A 16714-nucleotide genomic window follows, 5' to 3' on the forward strand; every position below is an offset into this window, starting at 1 on the left:
ACTCTGGTAATATATAGAGTAAAAATAATTTATTGAAATTTTTCATTGGAAACATTGTGATTATATTATACCCACGACAACGCCGAACCAAAACTTCATCCCAGCATTTCAAACTCATCGTCAGAATCTCCTTCATCAACTGAAATTAATTAGAAATTTTTCAGCCTGAGGTTTTAGATTAATTAATCTGTTACCTTGATTGAAGAAGTTATTTGAATCTTCCATGGCTTTCATTGTACTCAATGAAAGATCATGAGGCCTCTCAGAGCAAATCACAAAAAGTGGTTGTTTTTCATTTACCACCAAATTATCGTGCAAGAGCTGACACAGCTTGTCCAAATCACTCTCTGTTGCGCAGAAGAAGCACTGCATACACAATTTTCATTAGAACACCCATTTTAAAGGGAAAAAATCGTTCTCACAATCGCCATTGAAGGGTCAAGGTCCAAAATTGGAGACCGCGTAGCAAACTGGCAATGGAAGGACATGTCATCCTCTTTGCTGCACTCCTTGGTTACCCTCACAGCTTGTTGCGTCTTGTGCGGATCCAGGCAGATCAGGTCGTTCCCTGGAAAATAAATTAAGTGTCTCTCTGAAAACTGAAATTACTAATGCAATTAAGTGCATACCGACGCAGCCAATGAAATACATGGCGTGGTTTGGCTTCCCACCTATCACGCCCAGCGATTGAGGGAATGAAAAGCACTTCTGAAATCATCATCGAGTCAGATAAATTGTTAAGCACTGACAGCAGCATCTTACTTTGATGCTCTCTGCATAGATCGGATTGATTTCACTTAAACCTAGGCGTAATGGCAGGAAGAGCAGCAGCGGGCTCCACTTGTTTTGCTTTAAACACAGTCGCTCTACAAATAGCACAAATTAAAACAACTGTCCTTGATCACAGAAAATTGGCCGTACTTAAATCTCCTATCACTAAAGTATTGTCCAGCGCGACGTGAACTTCAAGAGAGCTCCACTGGTCGTAAGGAGAGAGTTTCCTGCAGGAAATTTGTATTAAACTTTGAACTGGCTGAAAATTTAACTCCTTACTTGATGACTTGAGCTACGGTGTTAGGTCCAAACCACTGACCCACCTCTTTGTTTTCCGAGGAGGCTCCCATAAGGGCGATTTGGTGTATCGAGTAGTTCGCTGATTTGTTGTCCTCAAACATGCTCAAAATTGAAATGTATTTTTGGTTTCTTTGTTCGTGATCCCACCTCCAGTCCCTGCCTAAGAAATTTTCAGGTTTAAGTTAGGAAAAGACTTAATTTATTTAAATACAAACCTAGATGCATGAAGAGTAGGGCCTGTCCAATCACCATCTGGCCGCATCTGAGCATGCAGCCCCATCCTCTGTCAGTTGTGATTCCAGAATCACCAATGGGAACAAATCCTTTTCTGTAGGTGAACCATAATCTCGAAGTGATATCCTTCCGTATAGCTGCCAGTTCTGCAATTCATAAAAACCAAAAATCATTCAATTAGTATTCAAACTGTCCTTGGAAATTGATTAACAAGGTTTAGAAAATTATTTTTTTTTAAAATATTACCTTTGTTTGCATCGTATTTCTTTCCCAGTATCCAGACAGGATCCGAGGTGCAAGGAATGTCATCCGGTTCGCATTGCAGAGACTCGTGGGTCAGGTAAGCATCAAAAAGCATGTCCATGCCTAGACATTTATATACGACGTTTCCCATTTTGAATCACAATTAGTAAAAAATCGTTTCAATCAGGGTTCCGAATTTTCCCCACCCGGATAAAACCCACCCGGGTTTTATTGGGTTTAACCAGGCTAAAAAACCCAATAAAACCCACTATTTTACCCAAGGCTCCAATATTTTTAGTATCAAAAATAAAAAAAATGCTGGAAAATAAAAAAAAATTGTTTTTTGGCTGTTTTTTTAACGCTGAAAAGGTAGTGCTGCATTTTTGCACATTGAAAAATTGGCAAGTCCCGGGCCATGAGGATTAAATTTCTTCGTCTCTTGAAAAAAAGCAGTGAATAGCAAATTTTAAAAAACCCAGAAAAACCCAAAAAACCCCAAAAAAACCCATATTACCCCCCAATAAAACCCAGGTGGGTCGGGCAAAATGTAAAAAACCCGGGTTTTTCGGAACCCTGGTTTCAATCTAGTTAGGAATATATGGGAACTCAGGCTTTCCGCTCACTTATAATGTTATTGCCCTATTCTAGCGAATAGTGTGAGTCTTCCGTAATGTAATTAAATCTCGTTAGGATTTTGTAACTAGGAAAATGTTTCTTAATTTTAAAATCAGTTTACAAATTCAACACGAGCACTTCAGGATGTACGTAATATTTTACTGTATATATTTACATTGAAAATTAATAATAGAATGTTTGTGAAACACGATTGTAAACTTAAGTAAGAAGAATGCAGATGATAATTAAGAAAAAAATACATTTCCAGCGCTTTAAAAATGTATTTACGTGTATGTGTTTTGGCGATCTTCAGAGCCTTAAATTTCAGATACTGACTACCACAATAATGATATTTCAGTTCTTTATATTGACAAATTAATAGATGTTATATGCCAAGCAAAAATAAAAAAATATTTATTGTTACTGGTGACTACATAATGTAATCATAGACTGTGGACCCAAAAGAAATTCTGAGCTTTTACCAATTTTGCAGGCTTCGTAGAGCAAACAGAATGGATAAACAGTTGTTTTCCATTGCCCGATAAGGTACTCGTCGCTGAATTTTGTGAAGATACGAAACATCATAAATCTATATTGTCATGGCATTAGACAATCAAACACTGGTCTATGTTTAGATATTCGAGATATTTTCATGATTTTTAGGAAATGGTGAAAGATGTTATTGTCGTCAAGTGGCGCTGCTCTGGTTTGTTTGTTTAATATCAAGTGTGACGCACTAAACTTCCTCAGCTGTCACACCAAATTAACCAAATTTTATTGTTGACAGATCAAACTTACCTGCGCTCAATGATATACTGGTTGCTTTCCGGAATTACAGGCACCGACCCTCAGCTTGAGGAAATTTCATGAGTGTTTCCTTTTGTTTTTATTTACATGCAACATATGATTGCACGCAGCTGCAGCGCAGAACCAAATGATTGCGAAATGCTGCTGGAATGGAACTTGATTCGTATATTAAACACCACTGCTGCCAACATGAAGTGGTACAACATTCTAATGCAGTTTTTCTAGGTTTTGTTGGCAGAATTGTTTGACTGCATCGTTAAAATAGGTTTGGCTACACCTTACAAAACAAAACGGAGGTGTATCCAAAACCCCACCATCTGACTGTTTTGCCGCCTTAAATAATTTAAATTACAGAGAGTTTTTAGCCTTTAGCGGGTATTGCGCGGCTGTCGAGTAACGAAAATTCGTCAATAATTTCCAACCTCTCTAGAAAAAGCAAAATTACCTGACTGCATATTTCCTCGCAATTTAAATCTATTCAGCAAGAAGAAATGGCAGAATTTAGAAATCTTCAACTCACCTCTGAACTAGCACAGTCTTTAGGGTATTATTATTTGTTTTGAGTTCACTGCATTGTCTAAGTTTTTCTAAACTTACTATTGTCAACAGGATATCAGATCAAATATGTGAGGACGCATTAAACAAATCCTATGTGCTCGGTAAGAAGATACTTTCGACAAGCTCGGCGAAGCAAGACCACTTGAATAAACTGAAAGAGCAGAGCGCAGACCCCAAAGCATTCTCTCAAAAGTATCTTGAGGTCAAATCCAAAAGGTGAGACGGGAAAATTTAAACAAAAATGTTACCTACGTAATTCTAAAATGTGCTTGCAGTTCTGACATACTGGGTTCATACGTCGAATTGCTGTCCTGTATTTCGGATGACAAGAGAGTTAAGAAAATGCTGAAATTGTGCCAACAAGAGGAGGTAGTTGCCAATGGCAATGGGCAGCAAGTTATAAGTGTTTCTACAGAAGGGCTTTCCCAGGTTTGGTTTATCTAAAAATTAATCTGTTAATTTAACACATCTCCTAATCAGGTGAAAAATAAGCTGAAAGCTATCACCAAGGAGTTTGAGCGCCCCTCGCACGAAAACCAATTCTCAAATGAAAGCCATGGCGTGCTTAAAAGGACAAATGGAACCATCGTGGAGCTGCCTTCGTTTCCAGAGTGGTTTCAGACACATCCTTACATGACCAATGACTTTTCCTGCGACTCCGACAAAGGTGGATCGCCGCTAACTCTAGGTATGAGAAAAGTTACCACTGCTCACAAAGCTAATGCAGCAAACGCAGTCAAGGTGCCAGTGCCATCACAGGAGCAAGCCATCGTGGCTGACTTGATCAACTGTCTCTCTGGTGTTGATGGTCAGCACATCGTCGCTGTTCCGCTGGAGGATCCCTACGCCAGGAGGGAATTTAGATTTGCTGTTGGAATGGGTATTTGATTTTGAAACGTTTTACGGTAGATATTTGATTTTGTTATTTGGTTTGCAGATAAGTCTCTGAAAGAGCTAGCCATCAAAGTGCTGGAACTTGCCAGCCTTTATTCAACAGTGGTGCGTTTCGTCGAGCAGAAAACTGAGTTTCACTTTGGAAGAGTTAATAATTCTTTGGCGGCGGCAATGGATGAATACATCATTGATTATCTGGTGCGAAACTGACCATTTTTTCTTTGGAATGAACCCAACTAGAGATTAAATTTGCAGGCTTTCGTCGCTCAGAACGAATCTCAGCTCCACTCTGGCAATTTTGGGATACAAAAGTTAGTCTTCAACTGCGAGTCGATGACTCAACTCTTCAGAATACTGGCCCACACGTCCCAAACTGTGAATAATGTGAGATTTCTGTGCTGAGATCCAATTTTCCATTTGATAAAACAAATTCATTGCAGAACGATGCCAGGGGAGGGAGGGTCTTGACGCTACTCCACCAAATTACCCTGAGCATGGCTGGCGACAAAAGCGCTCGTGACATCTGCTTCAACCTCACTCAAAAGGCCAGCAAGCGATATTTGGAAAGTCTGGACGAATGGTTGCTCAAGGGGGTGATCAACGACCCTTTCGATGAGGTAAGACATAAGGGTGTGTCGGATTTTAAATTAATTTTGCCATTTAGTTTATGGTCGAAGACAACCAGGTTGAAACTGAAGGTGAATTGAGCACTGAAAATTGCGACGGCTACTGGGAAAAGCGGTACACCATCCGCAAAGACAGGGTTCCGTTGTTCATAGCAGATTTCGCCGAGAAAATATTGAGGACAGGAAAATACCTCAACGTCATGCAGCAGTGTGGTAAGTTTTGTCTCTAAAATCAAATGCAAACAATGCTATTCCAAATTCAATAGGTAAAAGAATTTACTCGCCACAAAAGTCGCGAACGGAATACACACTGCATGGCGGCAAATGTGAAGAGGTGATTGAAGAGGCGTACCAGTTCTCCAGCAAGATGCTATTAGAACTTTTGTTGCATGACTATGATCTCATTGGAAGGCTCAAGTAAACGTTTTCCTGTAAAACCTTTCAGAATGTAACTAAATAGAATCGTATCTCAGGTGGATGAAAAAGTTCTTCCTGTTGGAGCAAGGCGATTTCGTGTCGCGCTGTATGGACTTGTGCGACGAGACGCTGAGGAAGCCTGTCATGGATCTGGAGCCGACGAGGCTCGACTTTTTGTTCGGCTTGGTCCTTCGCACCTCCAACGTGGATACCTTGTACCTGGAAGATTTGCACACGACGCTGATCACTTGCTCCCTACCCGACCAAATCCGCAAAATTGTTTACGTCTCAAACACTGACAGTAATTTTAAATCACTAGCTCTTTTCACAATGCCTAATGCAATTTACCAGACTCATTCCAATCTGATGAACTGGAGGACAAGGAACTCACCGGCTACGAAAGCTTCGCATTTTCCGCTGATGTCAAGTGGCCTCTCTCTCTAGTGATCAACAGTCACGACCATTCCAGATACCAAATGATTTTCCGACACCTGTTTTTCATCAAATACGTTGAACGGTCCCTCTGCCAGTGAGTTGATGGTTGTTTTTTAGGGTTTGCAAAGTCTATGTTTGTCTGGTTTTAACATGGTTGGTGTTTTCCAGAAAAAAAGCAAATTTAATTTAGTAGTGATAAATATTTAGTCGAATTCCTGGAAAAATACTGATGAAATGGGAAAAAATCTTTTTCAAGTAAAATGTTATTAATATTTATTATTCCATAATTATCTGGAATCTAGACATGAAAACGGCTTGCACGTGATAACCTATTTTAATATCAATTATGCAATGTTTTGTAATTTGGTTAAAATTAACTATCCATATATTCAAATAAATTAATAAAATCTATTTGTCAAAATAGTCCATCTTCTAATTAAGTTGCTTAAATGAATTTTTAGGGTTTGGAACTCAAACAAAGTCGCTCGACGGTTCTCGCCAAGGGAATCGCCGCTGTACCGGCCTGCCTTTTCACTGCGTCAGAGGATGTTGAATTTCGTGCGGGACCTGGAGTACTACATGACCAGCGAGGTCATCGAGCCAAACTGGCACATTTTCATGGAGAAGATGAAGAAAGTGAGCAGCGTCGATGATGTCCTCACTTACCACACGGACTTCATCGACCAGTGCCAGCGCGAGTGCATGCTGATGGTGCTGGAACTGCTGCAGCCGCTCAGAGAGCTTCTCGACTGCATCATGGACTTCTGCAAGTTCATCCTGGTATGTGGCGTTTTCACTTGTGTGGCTGCTTGGCTTTGACACTTCACCGCTAACCCTATTTCACTGACTTTTCTTCACATGCTGCTATCAGCACGTTCGGAATTACTTTGTGGAGGCAGAGTTAGAACTCACTGAATCTTTTGATGCAAGCGAGGTACTTGTTACACATATTTCAGGCTTCTCAGTGTTTTTCTTAGTGCATGCTTCTTACAGTTTAGAACGGGTTGTTTAGTTTTCAATTTTGCAGTGTACTGAACTGCGAGGTGAAGAGTCCGAGGAAAGCTGGACCAGTTTCTCCGGAGAGGTCGAAAAGCACAGCAAAAAGTTTCACTCGCTCTTATTCCAATTCCTTGATCTTGTTGGATCACTGGAAAGAGACACAGCTCACGCTAGACTGTTGCTTCGGTAAATAAATTTAATTCAATTTAATTTTATATTTTATCTCTTTTTTGTCATTGCAGGATGGATTTCAACTCTTTCTACAGTACTCAGAGAAAGGGCTTGCGGAATGTCTCAGAATTGTCCACTACTGGATGATACATATCATAAATTCCATGATGTAAATTTATATAAATATTAACTCTGAAACAGAAACGTTTAGTGCCAAACAAAAAATAACTCAAAATTGTAAAATAAAAATAATTAATTGTTAAATCACGTAATAAGACGATCTTTCAATAGAGTTCGCTGATTGAAATATTTCCCGCATGAATGGAATGCAACACAGGTTATTTGTATCATAATTTGTAATTCTATTATCATAACATTATAGTAAATTTAAAATTAACGATAGGATAATCTGGTCATGAATGCAAGAAGATCATAATACTGAAAAACTAAACTAAAACGCTCAGCGGCTGTTTCAGCCTCAAGCAGGTCTCATAACAGCATTTTAATTCCAATACAAAATTTCACACTAGTTCAGCTGTATCAGCGTTAATTTTAAATTATACAAATTTTAATCCGCTTGTTTTTATCTGTTTAAAATTTATTTAAGCCATTTTTCATAATAACGAAAATAATTTTTTGAACACTGTTAATTTATCTTCTCCCCGAACCCAAAAAAGGCCCGGGGAATTAATAAACATTCTATGCCCATCAAACATCATTATGCAAATTAAAGGGAAAAATCAGCGCGCGCTTTGCTTCAAATTTAATTCTTAAGGAGACGGTTGACGCCCCTTTTCGACGAAGACGTGCTGCCAGCTGAGTGTATGATGATAGAGACGTGATGGTTGTAGGGGGTCAGATTTTTCAATTTGGGCGAGCCCTGGCCCGCACCAAAGAGTGCATAAGGATTTTCAACCTTAGAAAATATGACAGAGGTTAGTATTTAGTCAGGTGTCCCGAATTTAGCTATGTTGATTGTCGGAAATGGCAAGTAAACAGAGCCGGCACCACACTGTTCGTGCAGTAATTTGTGGATTCACACAAACCGACCCTGACCTTGCTCTTGACTCTGGTGTTATATTATTGCAGGCTACCTTCCTGCTGTGCGCCTTTACGCATCCTCGAGTTCTGGCGGAGGAAAACAGGACAAATCGGGCTCAAGTGAGGGCAGCAGCACAGCTAAAATTATTGCTGGCGTTGCCGTTACAGCTGCAACCGCTGCACTGGTAAAATATTGGCAAAATTATAAATTCTCATATCAGTTCATACCCATTTAATGAGGAATGTTTTATTTTATAAAACCTTCATTATTCAGGTTTACAAATCTGGCATATTTGAACCCTCTGGGCCCGACACACCGAAAAAAGTCAGGAAAACTGCCCAGCCAAGAGGCAAGTTTGCAGGAATCCCTAAATATTATGTTTTATTTATTTTAAAACTTAAATTTCAGTGAGAACCAGACCTCCTGTGGTGAAAGTTCCTGCTGATGCAGCTAATATTCCAAGTCAAGTACCTTACTTGCTGATTGGTGGAGGCACAGCCTCATTTGCGGCATTCCGAGCTATCAAGTCCAGAGATCCAAAGGCCAAAGTACACTCAATGCAATATTTATAAGTGGAAAATTTGGACTCGTAAATCAATTTAAGGTACTGGTTGTAACACAAGAAGGACACTTGCCCTACATGAGGCCCCCACTTTCGAAAGAACTGTGGTTCAATGATGACAAAGAAGCGACGAAAAACTTGAAGTTCAAGCAGTGGAACGGCAAGGAGAGAAGGTAATTTATTTTGAACTTTTTTTTTTCAAAAAAGACAATATTGCTAAAATCCTCTTTAGTCTGTTTTTTGAACCTGAGCAGTTCTACTGCAAGGTGGAAGAGCTGGAATCCAGGGAAAACGGAGGCGTTGCTGTCGCCTCTGGTTGGAAAGTGGAGCGCCTGGATTTGGCAGAGAAGAAGGCGATTTTGGCTGGAGGCAAGGAGATCCAATACGAAAAATGTTTGATCGCAACAGGTAAGGCTACAATTCAAGAGCTTTGAGGAAAACTCACTAATGCTAAATAGGAGGAAAGCCAAAGAGTTTGAGCGTGTTTGAGAAGGCAAGCAGCGAGGTCAAAAACAGGGTCACGCTTTTTAGAGGCATTGATGACTTCAAGGAGCTGGATGAAGTTGCGAGCGGGGCTCAAAGCATCGTTGTCGTCGGTGGAGGATTTTTGGGCAGCGAGCTGGTCTGCGCCCTGGCGAAAAAAAGTAGCTTTTTTAACAGAAAAATTAGAGAGAATTTGACAATCTAAATTCAGGCAAAACGATGGGCAACCACCCAAAAATTATCCAAGTCTATCCTGAAAAGGGTAACATGGGCAAGGTGCTCCCTGAATATCTTAGCCAGTGGACCACAAACAAAGTGAGGCATGAAGGAGTTGAGGTCTTGCCTGAAGCATTTGTGACTGGAGTCAGTCAGGAGAGTGGGAAGCTTGTTCTCAAGCTGAACAATGGCGAGACAGTACGTTTGCCACCATTTATTATTGATCGCATTAACAATTTAATCTTCTCGCAGATCAAGACCGACCACGCGGTGGTTGCTGTTGGTTTGGAACCCAACACGCAGCTGGCCAACACCTCTGGATTGGAGGTTCACGAAGAATTGGGTGGATTTTTGGTTAATGCAGAGCTTGAAGCTCGCTCCAACCTTTGGGTGGTTAGTAGTTATGTTCTATCACTTAGAAAGGCTAAAATTCTTGATCCACAATCGCAATCGCTCATTTTCTTACGAAGCGCTAGTTCACCGGCTCATCTGTATCATTTTAGGCTGGTGATTGCGCTTGCTTCTTTGACATAAAGCTTGGCAGGCGCAGGGTCGAACATCACGACCACGCTGTTGTTTCTGGCAGACTTGCTGGTGAAAATATGACTGGTGCAGGTACGTCCTCTAATTTTGCTCATAAATCAAAATTTCATGAACATTATTTTAATTTATTATATTTTAAACTCAATAATTAAATAACTTCATTTATTCTTTTAAGGCTGTATCTATTCTTATATTTTGGATTTCAAGTGTCTACTATTTGAATTTTTGCTCCAGGAAAACCGTACTGGCATCAAAGCATGTTCTGGTCAGACCTCGGCCCAGACGTAGGCTACGAAGCGATTGGAATTGTTGACGCCACCTTGCCAACAGTTGGTGTGTTTGCGAAAGCCACAGAGGCAGACACTCCGAAAGCCGCCGTTGAGGCTTCAGGGGAGGGCGACAGGGCGCAGGCGGAACTGGTGAGTTAGGAAATCTAAAGTAAACAGACCGTGTGAAAATAACTCGCTAATCTCTGTGTTCTTTGCTTTGTGTGCTGCTTTAGGAAGCTGAGGTAACTTGAATTCTTGTTTTTCTGCATGTTGCATTTTCATTAATATTTTAGAGACTAAAAGAAATAGAATAAGATTTATGTCCTATAATTGAATCCTTTTTGAGAAAGTTAATTAATTTAATTTTGTTTGAACCTTTGCTCAGAACATACCATGGGCTATGTGCTCACAGGGTGCCAATAACACCAGTGGCCGCAGAGGAGCTTAAGCCCAATGTGCCATATTTTCGCCTCCCCGCACTGAGATCTTTGATTGAAACCCCAGACATGATTTATTTAAATCTAAAATTCCAAAAATCCTTCAATATTTCCACATTATCCATCTGACATAGCCATCTATTTAATTTTGTTAACCAAAGAAAAAATAATAACTCTTTTTAATCGCATAGAATGCTGCCCCCGTGAAGCCAGCAACTCAAGAGCAGGCGCACGGACCCAAGGAGGGTGAAGACTACGGCAAGGGTGTTATTTTCTACTTGAGGGATGACATTGTGGTCGGCATCATCCTCTGGAACGTCTTCAATAGGATGAGCGTTGCAAGACAGGTACTCGATCTTTCACTTAGAACTATAATTATGCCAAATTTAATCTTTCTCTCTGCTTTGTCCAGGTCATCAAAGAGGGCAAGAAGTTTGAAGATTTGAACGAGGTTGCAAAACTGTTCAACATTCACGGCGAGTAAACTTATGAATCGACATGTAGGCGCACTACCAGCAGTGGAAAAGCAGACTTTGTTTCTGGGTGTACATAGACGATAAACACAGTTAACAGGAATCAATTTAATCGCAATTTGATGTCTAAGTAAGCTTCTTGGGTCGTTTTAAATGTTGTAAATGATATGATTTTTTGTTTTCATTAAGTCCTAATGTAATTGAGATCTCTGTGTGACAAAGTTCGCCTCTTACGTGCTGGTTCTGTGAGTTTTTAAAGCATTTAAAACAACCGACCTTCATTAGTTCATTTATCATTGGTTAACTAGAATAAAAGTTGGTTAACAAAATATTTTCATTTGTTTTACTGAAATTGGTTCTCACTAGGGTTTGCAAAATCCAGCGTTGCTAAATGGTTTTTTAGTTGGAGGCTCTCCTTAATCTTAAAAATTGTATGTTGAACAACCAACAAATTAAAAAAATCATTTAGCACTTTCAGGTCGATTTGATGGTTGATTGGAAGGTATTTGTTAAACAAAGTAATGCTGATTTTGTTTAACTAATTGCTTAAAGATGGAGAAATTTTTTCGCGCTCATAGAAAAATTAAAATTATTTTTTTTCTGGGGTTTTCGGCTTTGTGACTCATGATGTTCACGGGCAAAGATTGTTTTATTTTTTTTTTAATTCGGCTGCTCATCTGATTGGAGTTTTAAATCTAGAAAGTAGATGTTCTTTCATTTTTTGGTTTAGTCAAAGCCCCTGATGATGAAAACTTGATGTGTGGCTCTTGATTGAGTTGAAATATCATCTTGAAACTTCACTTCCGCAACCTCAATTTTTATTCTGAACTATTATTAACCTTTGCGTCCTTTTTAAGAAAAATCGGTTTTCCAGAGGGTTATAATCCTTCGATCCCCACTCTTTTCAAATTGATTTTACTGAGAAGCATTGAAACTTAAATTTCCTCTTCAACCCTACCTTTATGTACTTATTGGTTTAGTGTTTGTTGAAAAAAACGAAGAATCCAGTTAAGGTTTACAGTATAAACAGTTTATTCACATTGTAATATAATTCTTTTATGGATCATGGAAATTGATTTCTCATACATTTTTTTTGTCTTAAGAATATTTCATGGTATTAATCAAATCGATTTCGCCATCAGACACTGAAGTATACAAATATTGTAATTTTGTATTATCCATATTAAGTGCAACATACATGCACACCAAAATATTAAATGTTCGTGGGAAAATGGAAATCAAATCAACGAAACACTTGGTAGCGCTCAACTCATGCCAACTTGTCGGGCTGCATAAATTTCCACTCTCCGAGAATCAATTTGTAAAACTAAAACAGTCCTTGAAATTATGGATCTCGAGCTTTTCTTTGTCCAAGAAACATCTTATCATCAAGCATTTTTACAAAAATAGGCATTGTGCTTCGAAATCATCTTCTGAACAAGGGGAAATATCTGCTCTAAATTATAATTGTCAAAACCGCATTCTTTACGCAATAGAATCAAGTAATGAGATTCGTTATACACAGCAACATCTACTAATGGACACAAATTTTTTATTATCTTTTATGTGAGAGGTTTGCTGCCTCTATGACAGGGAGACATAAATATGGTAACATCCTGCAAGTTCTAAATACAATCATCAGAAAAATTTCCGCGGCAGCTGTGCGAGTGAATCGGGACAATTTTTTGTATTTATCACAATAGGCCTGTCTTCAATTTTTATGGTTGGGTTTCGCAGGTTCAATTCGAACGGCACATCATGAGAGTAATTAATTAATAAATACAAATCAACGAAATCGTCGTTTTCCGAGGAAGCGTGGCTTAATTCCTATTTACGAAAATGACTGAAACAGGAAAACGTGCTCGCTCGCTCGGAATAAGGGCAAACTCGAAGCTTGTACAGAACGCTATTTTAATTTTAGTCATTTCCGTGCTGCATGCGCGACTGCAACCCTGGAAATCAGGGCTGGGATACTGGGTGATGGATAGAAAAGCTTCTCAATCCTGGAGTTTAGTGAGAAGGAACAAAAACCAGTGTGTGAGATTTTTGCATTACCTATATCTACACGACGATAATATATGTTATTTGTATTTTTGTGTGTAACCTACGCGGCGCACTTGAAAAATCCAGCGTCCTTTGATTCTCTTCTTCTTCATCGGGTAAAAATATTATAGCTGCACTTTTGAGAACGAGTAGAAATCCGTCGGTGCATTTGACATAATTATATTCCCAAGAGGTCCATTCAGTTGAAATCTTCTCATTCACGCACTCGAGTCCCGTCTCTGTCCCTTTCAACTTCACGATCAGCACTTTCTTCTTCAGCTATTTTAATTTATACAACATTGACATCATTCGCATGTAGTAATGTGTGTTTGTGTGCTCTAATCTCTTTTAAATGACGCGAAATTTTGCTATTTATTTTGGACCCATCGACAACTGAAACAGCGTGAGTACAACAGGATGAGATTCAACTATATAATTTGCTGACTGCACACGGTATTTCGCTAAATTGTTATTAATTATACACACGCGCTGCACTTTTCTTTTCTCAAGGTAACAATTAATGCTGTACACATCCAAGTGGTTTAGTCAGTACGTGTGTGTCACGAGACAAATACATATTATTCATGGACAAAGCCAATTGACCTCCGCAAAAAGACAACTCAAAATCAGTTATGCGGCCGCTATAGAGGAGAAACGAATCTGCAAAGCATTCCACAGTCTAGTGAGAGTGCATTTTTTAGTATGACGAGGCGGCTGAAACACTTTTTTGAGTGTGTAAATGGATCCATTTTAGCTGTGAGACAGAGTGTAGAGTGTGTTTCTTATGAACTAGGATGATTCCGTTCGCGCGCAGCATCCATTCGTCCTGTCAGTTCAGTTTGGCTCAGTTTCACTCATTCGCACCACAGGAGGGACTTGGCCACAACCTAACCTGGAATATCATGGATAAAAAATTTTAATATAGGGAATTAAATAAACGCATGTGCATGAAAGTTATTTACAAAATGGCTCTAAATCTGCACGAAATTGACTAACAAGGAAACTATTTCGATTTGGCGTTTTAGTTTTTGAATTTATACAGAATTTCATGAAGTGAACCACGTACATAGGAGGAAAATTGTCGATTTGATCTAGCAATTTATAGGGATTTGGGATTTTACCTAAAATACAGTTTTTGCTCAAATTCACTTCACATAAAACATAATTTATGGGTCTACATGACATGGCAGTCAGCTCAAAAAGTTTGAAAACATTATTTCGGACCTATTAATGAGCTATTAGCAAATTACCCACGAATTTTTCGCTTGAGTTCAATAATTTCGCTAAAAACTAAATACTATAATATTTTTTAGTCAATTCCGCGTTAAAGCCAATGTGTATACTCCTCTGGTTCGCGTAAAAATAATTTAAATCATTTTCTGTCCAAATGAATAATTATTAAAAAAATGAAAATTTAGAGAAAATTAGCATGATTCAGCTTTTTAATTTTACCAATCACGATTTGCGAACGTTTTATTTGGCAAAAAGGTTAATTAAAATCCCTCTACTGATCGAAAATTAGTAATTATTGCGTGTATATTGGATTTGCGTCACTCACTTTGATGTGTCTATGACGCGACGCAGCCGCAACTGGCCGCCCCAACTACTGTCAGAAACATGAAAAGGGTGAAGGCTAGGAGCAGGCCACTTTGGCCTGCGCTGACTCGAATTGAGCTGCCACCTCCAGCAGCAGCGGTCATTCCCAGGTCTCGCATTTCAGGCTCTGTAACAAAGAGCAAGCATGATTTTCAAATCACAATACCAACACGGTGAATAAAATAATAGAAAATGTTTTTTTTTCGGATCTACCCCCTTGCAAGCCAATTTTCCTCTCGGCACCGAATTTCGACTTAGGCAAATAATTATCGGGGTTTGAAACACACACATAACATACAAAAGGAAACAAAAGAGCAGAAGCCAAACACAAATTTATCAGTCCGGTCTATGGGGGAATGAAATCATATAAAACTAAAAGTTGCACACGTCATTCTGTTACAAGAGCTGAAGTTACTTAATTAAATAGAATCAAGTGTTCAATAAAGACAAGGAGCGAGTTTACTAACCTCCGAACTCTTCAGCACCAGGTTCGTACAGGGAGCTCTCTGCAGCAACAAAAGTCAAATGAAACAAGTGTGAGATAAAATGTTCAAGGCATTATTTTGGAGTAGCGGGGACATTATTTTCGTATTAGATCAAAATTATTCTGCAATGTCATGCACACGAAACAGACAGAGACATTTAATGACGATGAAAAGCAGCCAAAATCAAAAGCACATGCCGATTGAAAGAATAAAAAGCACAAACGAGATTTGTACAGCACGGATTCAAAGTTTGGACGAAAGATAATTAAAAAAGAGGGAGACAAACACGTCGCTGGAAGATTAAAAAGACAAAATGAAGGAACTCCGGCGGAAAACGCACAAATTTAGTGGCGGATCTGCTTTATTGAAATTCCTTTGAAACGGCAGAGGAATGAGTCGAAAAGACTCACAAAGCAGCAGAGAACAAAAGCGCATATTTCCGCTGATCAGATTTGTAACTTTGATCTCGATTTTCCGCCTCGAGCGACCAGACGAGGAAATTATTGGAAAAATGACAGAAAGGCGTGTATTTGTACCTGATCCGCGCGTGTCGAAGCGGAAGCCTCGCGACACAACGCCCCAGCCGAAGCGGTTGCGCGCCTGCACCTTGGCCTCGTACTCGGTGCCTGCCTCCAGCCCGTGGATCAAATAGTACACGCGTTGGCTCAGCCGCTCCTTCCTGTCCACGTTGATGATCACGTCGCGCCACTCGTTCACCCCCATCGCGCCCCTGTAGCCGCCGATGATCGGGATGCCGTGGTGGTTGGTCCTCTCGTTGGTGCCGTGGCCCAGGTGGTTACTGAAGATCAAGCTGTCATTGTCCTAAAAAGAGTAAAAAATGTTTTTAACTTAACACAGTTTTATAATTTTCTAATACATTAAATTAAGTGATTTAAAACAAGGCAGCTAAATAAGGCAGCCAATTTTGGGCGAATTTTGGCCCTAGATTTTTTATCAAGGGTTAAATTCTTCAAAGAAAAATGACTATCCCGCAGTCCAATCTGAGGGTCTGCAAAAGCTGCCTGAAGCCAATAACTAAGTTTAAAAAAATATGTTTCCTCTGTAGAAAACACAAGATAAACTAAAAATGAACTCAGATACAAGTTTCTGATGGAGAAGAACACGGAAACCAACACATAGAGCGATATTTTCGTAATTTTCGGCTAAGGTTAAGCCCCCGTCGCTCCTAGAGACACCTTGAGGGCTGGAGCTTTAATTACATCCCCAAAAATAGTATTTAAAAATAATTTAAAGCATTTCTAATCTTGTAAAATGTCGCTTTAAAATAGTAATTTAATTACTGTCGCTCCAATGGGCTGCCTGCCGATTTCCAAGTTATGCTTCCAGCGCAACACTTAAGTCAAGCGGATTGCATAGCCATTAAAACGGCACGTAACGTGGATGGAGCGAGCGCAAAAACAAATTAATCAAGTCTTAATTAGCCATTTTTAATAGAGCGCAAGCCGGTGCTGCGAAGAGGTGATTAATTAAA

At 39.5% G+C, this 16714-nt stretch overlaps 4 protein-coding genes across 6 annotated transcripts in view; 2 read left to right on the forward strand and 2 right to left on the reverse strand.

The window, feature by feature from the left end:
- Positions 1–2: 2 nt before the first annotated feature.
- Positions 3–3676, reverse strand: Atg4a (Autophagy-related 4a). The gene is made up of 11 exons (XM_065491005.1): positions 3571–3676; positions 2965–3117; positions 1555–1674; positions 1290–1454; positions 1054–1234; positions 922–1001; positions 763–866; positions 630–708; positions 423–568; positions 195–366; positions 3–139 (listed from the first exon to the last, which is right to left on the reverse strand). The coding sequence occupies exons 3-11, from the start codon at positions 1670–1672 to the stop codon at positions 96–98; spliced, it is 1089 nt and encodes a 362-aa protein (XP_065347077.1). The 5' UTR covers positions 1673–1674; positions 2965–3117; positions 3571–3676; the 3' UTR covers positions 3–95.
- On the forward strand, positions 3255–7319 carry LOC135944199 (gamma-tubulin complex component 2-like). 2 transcript variants are annotated; one of them, XM_065490999.1, is made up of 16 exons: positions 3255–3517; positions 3583–3747; positions 3807–3960; positions 4012–4219; positions 4268–4411; positions 4469–4623; positions 4681–4809; positions 4866–5042; positions 5090–5264; positions 5318–5468; positions 5525–5769; positions 5820–5997; positions 6365–6683; positions 6775–6837; positions 6931–7088; positions 7145–7319. In XM_065490999.1, the coding sequence occupies exons 1-16, from the start codon at positions 3465–3467 to the stop codon at positions 7218–7220; spliced, it is 2550 nt and encodes an 849-aa protein (XP_065347071.1). In that variant the 5' UTR covers positions 3255–3464; the 3' UTR covers positions 7221–7319. The 2 variants fall into 2 exon arrangements, with proteins under 2 accessions (XP_065347071.1, XP_065347072.1); XM_065491000.1 differs by lacking the exon at positions 6775–6837 and having other exon boundaries at positions 3332–3517; positions 7145–7317.
- A 528-nt stretch (positions 7320–7847) lies between these two features.
- AIF (Apoptosis inducing factor) lies at positions 7848–11429 on the forward strand. The gene is made up of 13 exons (XM_065489561.1): positions 7848–8008; positions 8163–8299; positions 8389–8468; positions 8528–8663; positions 8720–8850; positions 8910–9085; positions 9136–9321; positions 9372–9574; positions 9629–9769; positions 9880–9991; positions 10154–10338; positions 10817–10972; positions 11038–11429. Exons 1-13 carry the CDS (start codon positions 7915–7917, stop codon positions 11107–11109), a joined length of 1809 nt encoding a protein of 602 aa, XP_065345633.1. The 5' UTR covers positions 7848–7914; the 3' UTR covers positions 11110–11429.
- A 677-nt stretch (positions 11430–12106) lies between these two features.
- Positions 12107–16714, reverse strand: part of LOC135942096 (protein amalgam) — a 200174-nt gene continuing 195566 nt past the window's right edge. The window contains exons 9-12 of one of the 2 annotated variants that reach the window (XM_065488038.1): positions 15759–16044; positions 15205–15243; positions 14700–14864; positions 12107–14033 (exon numbers count right to left, since the gene is read on the reverse strand). In XM_065488038.1, coding sequence (XP_065344110.1) covers positions 14710–14864; positions 15205–15243; positions 15759–16044 — 480 coding nt within the window. In that variant the 3' untranslated portion in view covers positions 12107–14033; positions 14700–14709. The remainder of the gene's footprint in view (positions 14034–14699; positions 14865–15204; positions 15244–15758; positions 16045–16714) is intronic. The other variant, XM_065488039.1, reaches the window with a different exon arrangement.

This window comes from Cloeon dipterum, chromosome 4 (assembly GCF_949628265.1).
Source record: "Cloeon dipterum chromosome 4, ieCloDipt1.1, whole genome shotgun sequence".
Taxonomy (NCBI): Eukaryota; Metazoa; Arthropoda; class Insecta; order Ephemeroptera; family Baetidae; genus Cloeon; species Cloeon dipterum.

Coding starts and splice junctions, on each gene's coding strand:
- Atg4a (XM_065491005.1), bottom strand. CDS start 1,672: ATGGACATGCTTTTTGATGCTTACCTGACCCACGAGTCTCTGCAATGC. Junction 1,002..1,053: donor ACCGTAGCTCAAGTCATCAA/GTAAGGAGTTAA, acceptor AATTTCCTGCAG/GAAACTCTCTCCTTACGACC. Junction 867..921: donor TTTAGTGATAGGAGATTTAA/GTACGGCCAATT, acceptor TGCTATTTGTAG/AGCGACTGTGTTTAAAGCAA.
- LOC135944199 (XM_065490999.1), top strand. CDS start 3,465: ATGGCAGAATTTAGAAATCTTCAACTCACCTCTGAACTAGCACAGTCT. Junction 4,220..4,267: donor TGGATCGCCGCTAACTCTAG/GTATGAGAAAAG, acceptor CAGCAAACGCAG/TCAAGGTGCCAGTGCCATCA. Junction 4,624..4,680: donor AATACATCATTGATTATCTG/GTGCGAAACTGA, acceptor TTAAATTTGCAG/GCTTTCGTCGCTCAGAACGA.
- AIF (XM_065489561.1), top strand. CDS start 7,915: ATGGTTGTAGGGGGTCAGATTTTTCAATTTGGGCGAGCCCTGGCCCGC. Junction 8,664..8,719: donor CCAGAGATCCAAAGGCCAAA/GTACACTCAATG, acceptor AATCAATTTAAG/GTACTGGTTGTAACACAAGA. Junction 9,086..9,135: donor AAAATGTTTGATCGCAACAG/GTAAGGCTACAA, acceptor AATGCTAAATAG/GAGGAAAGCCAAAGAGTTTG.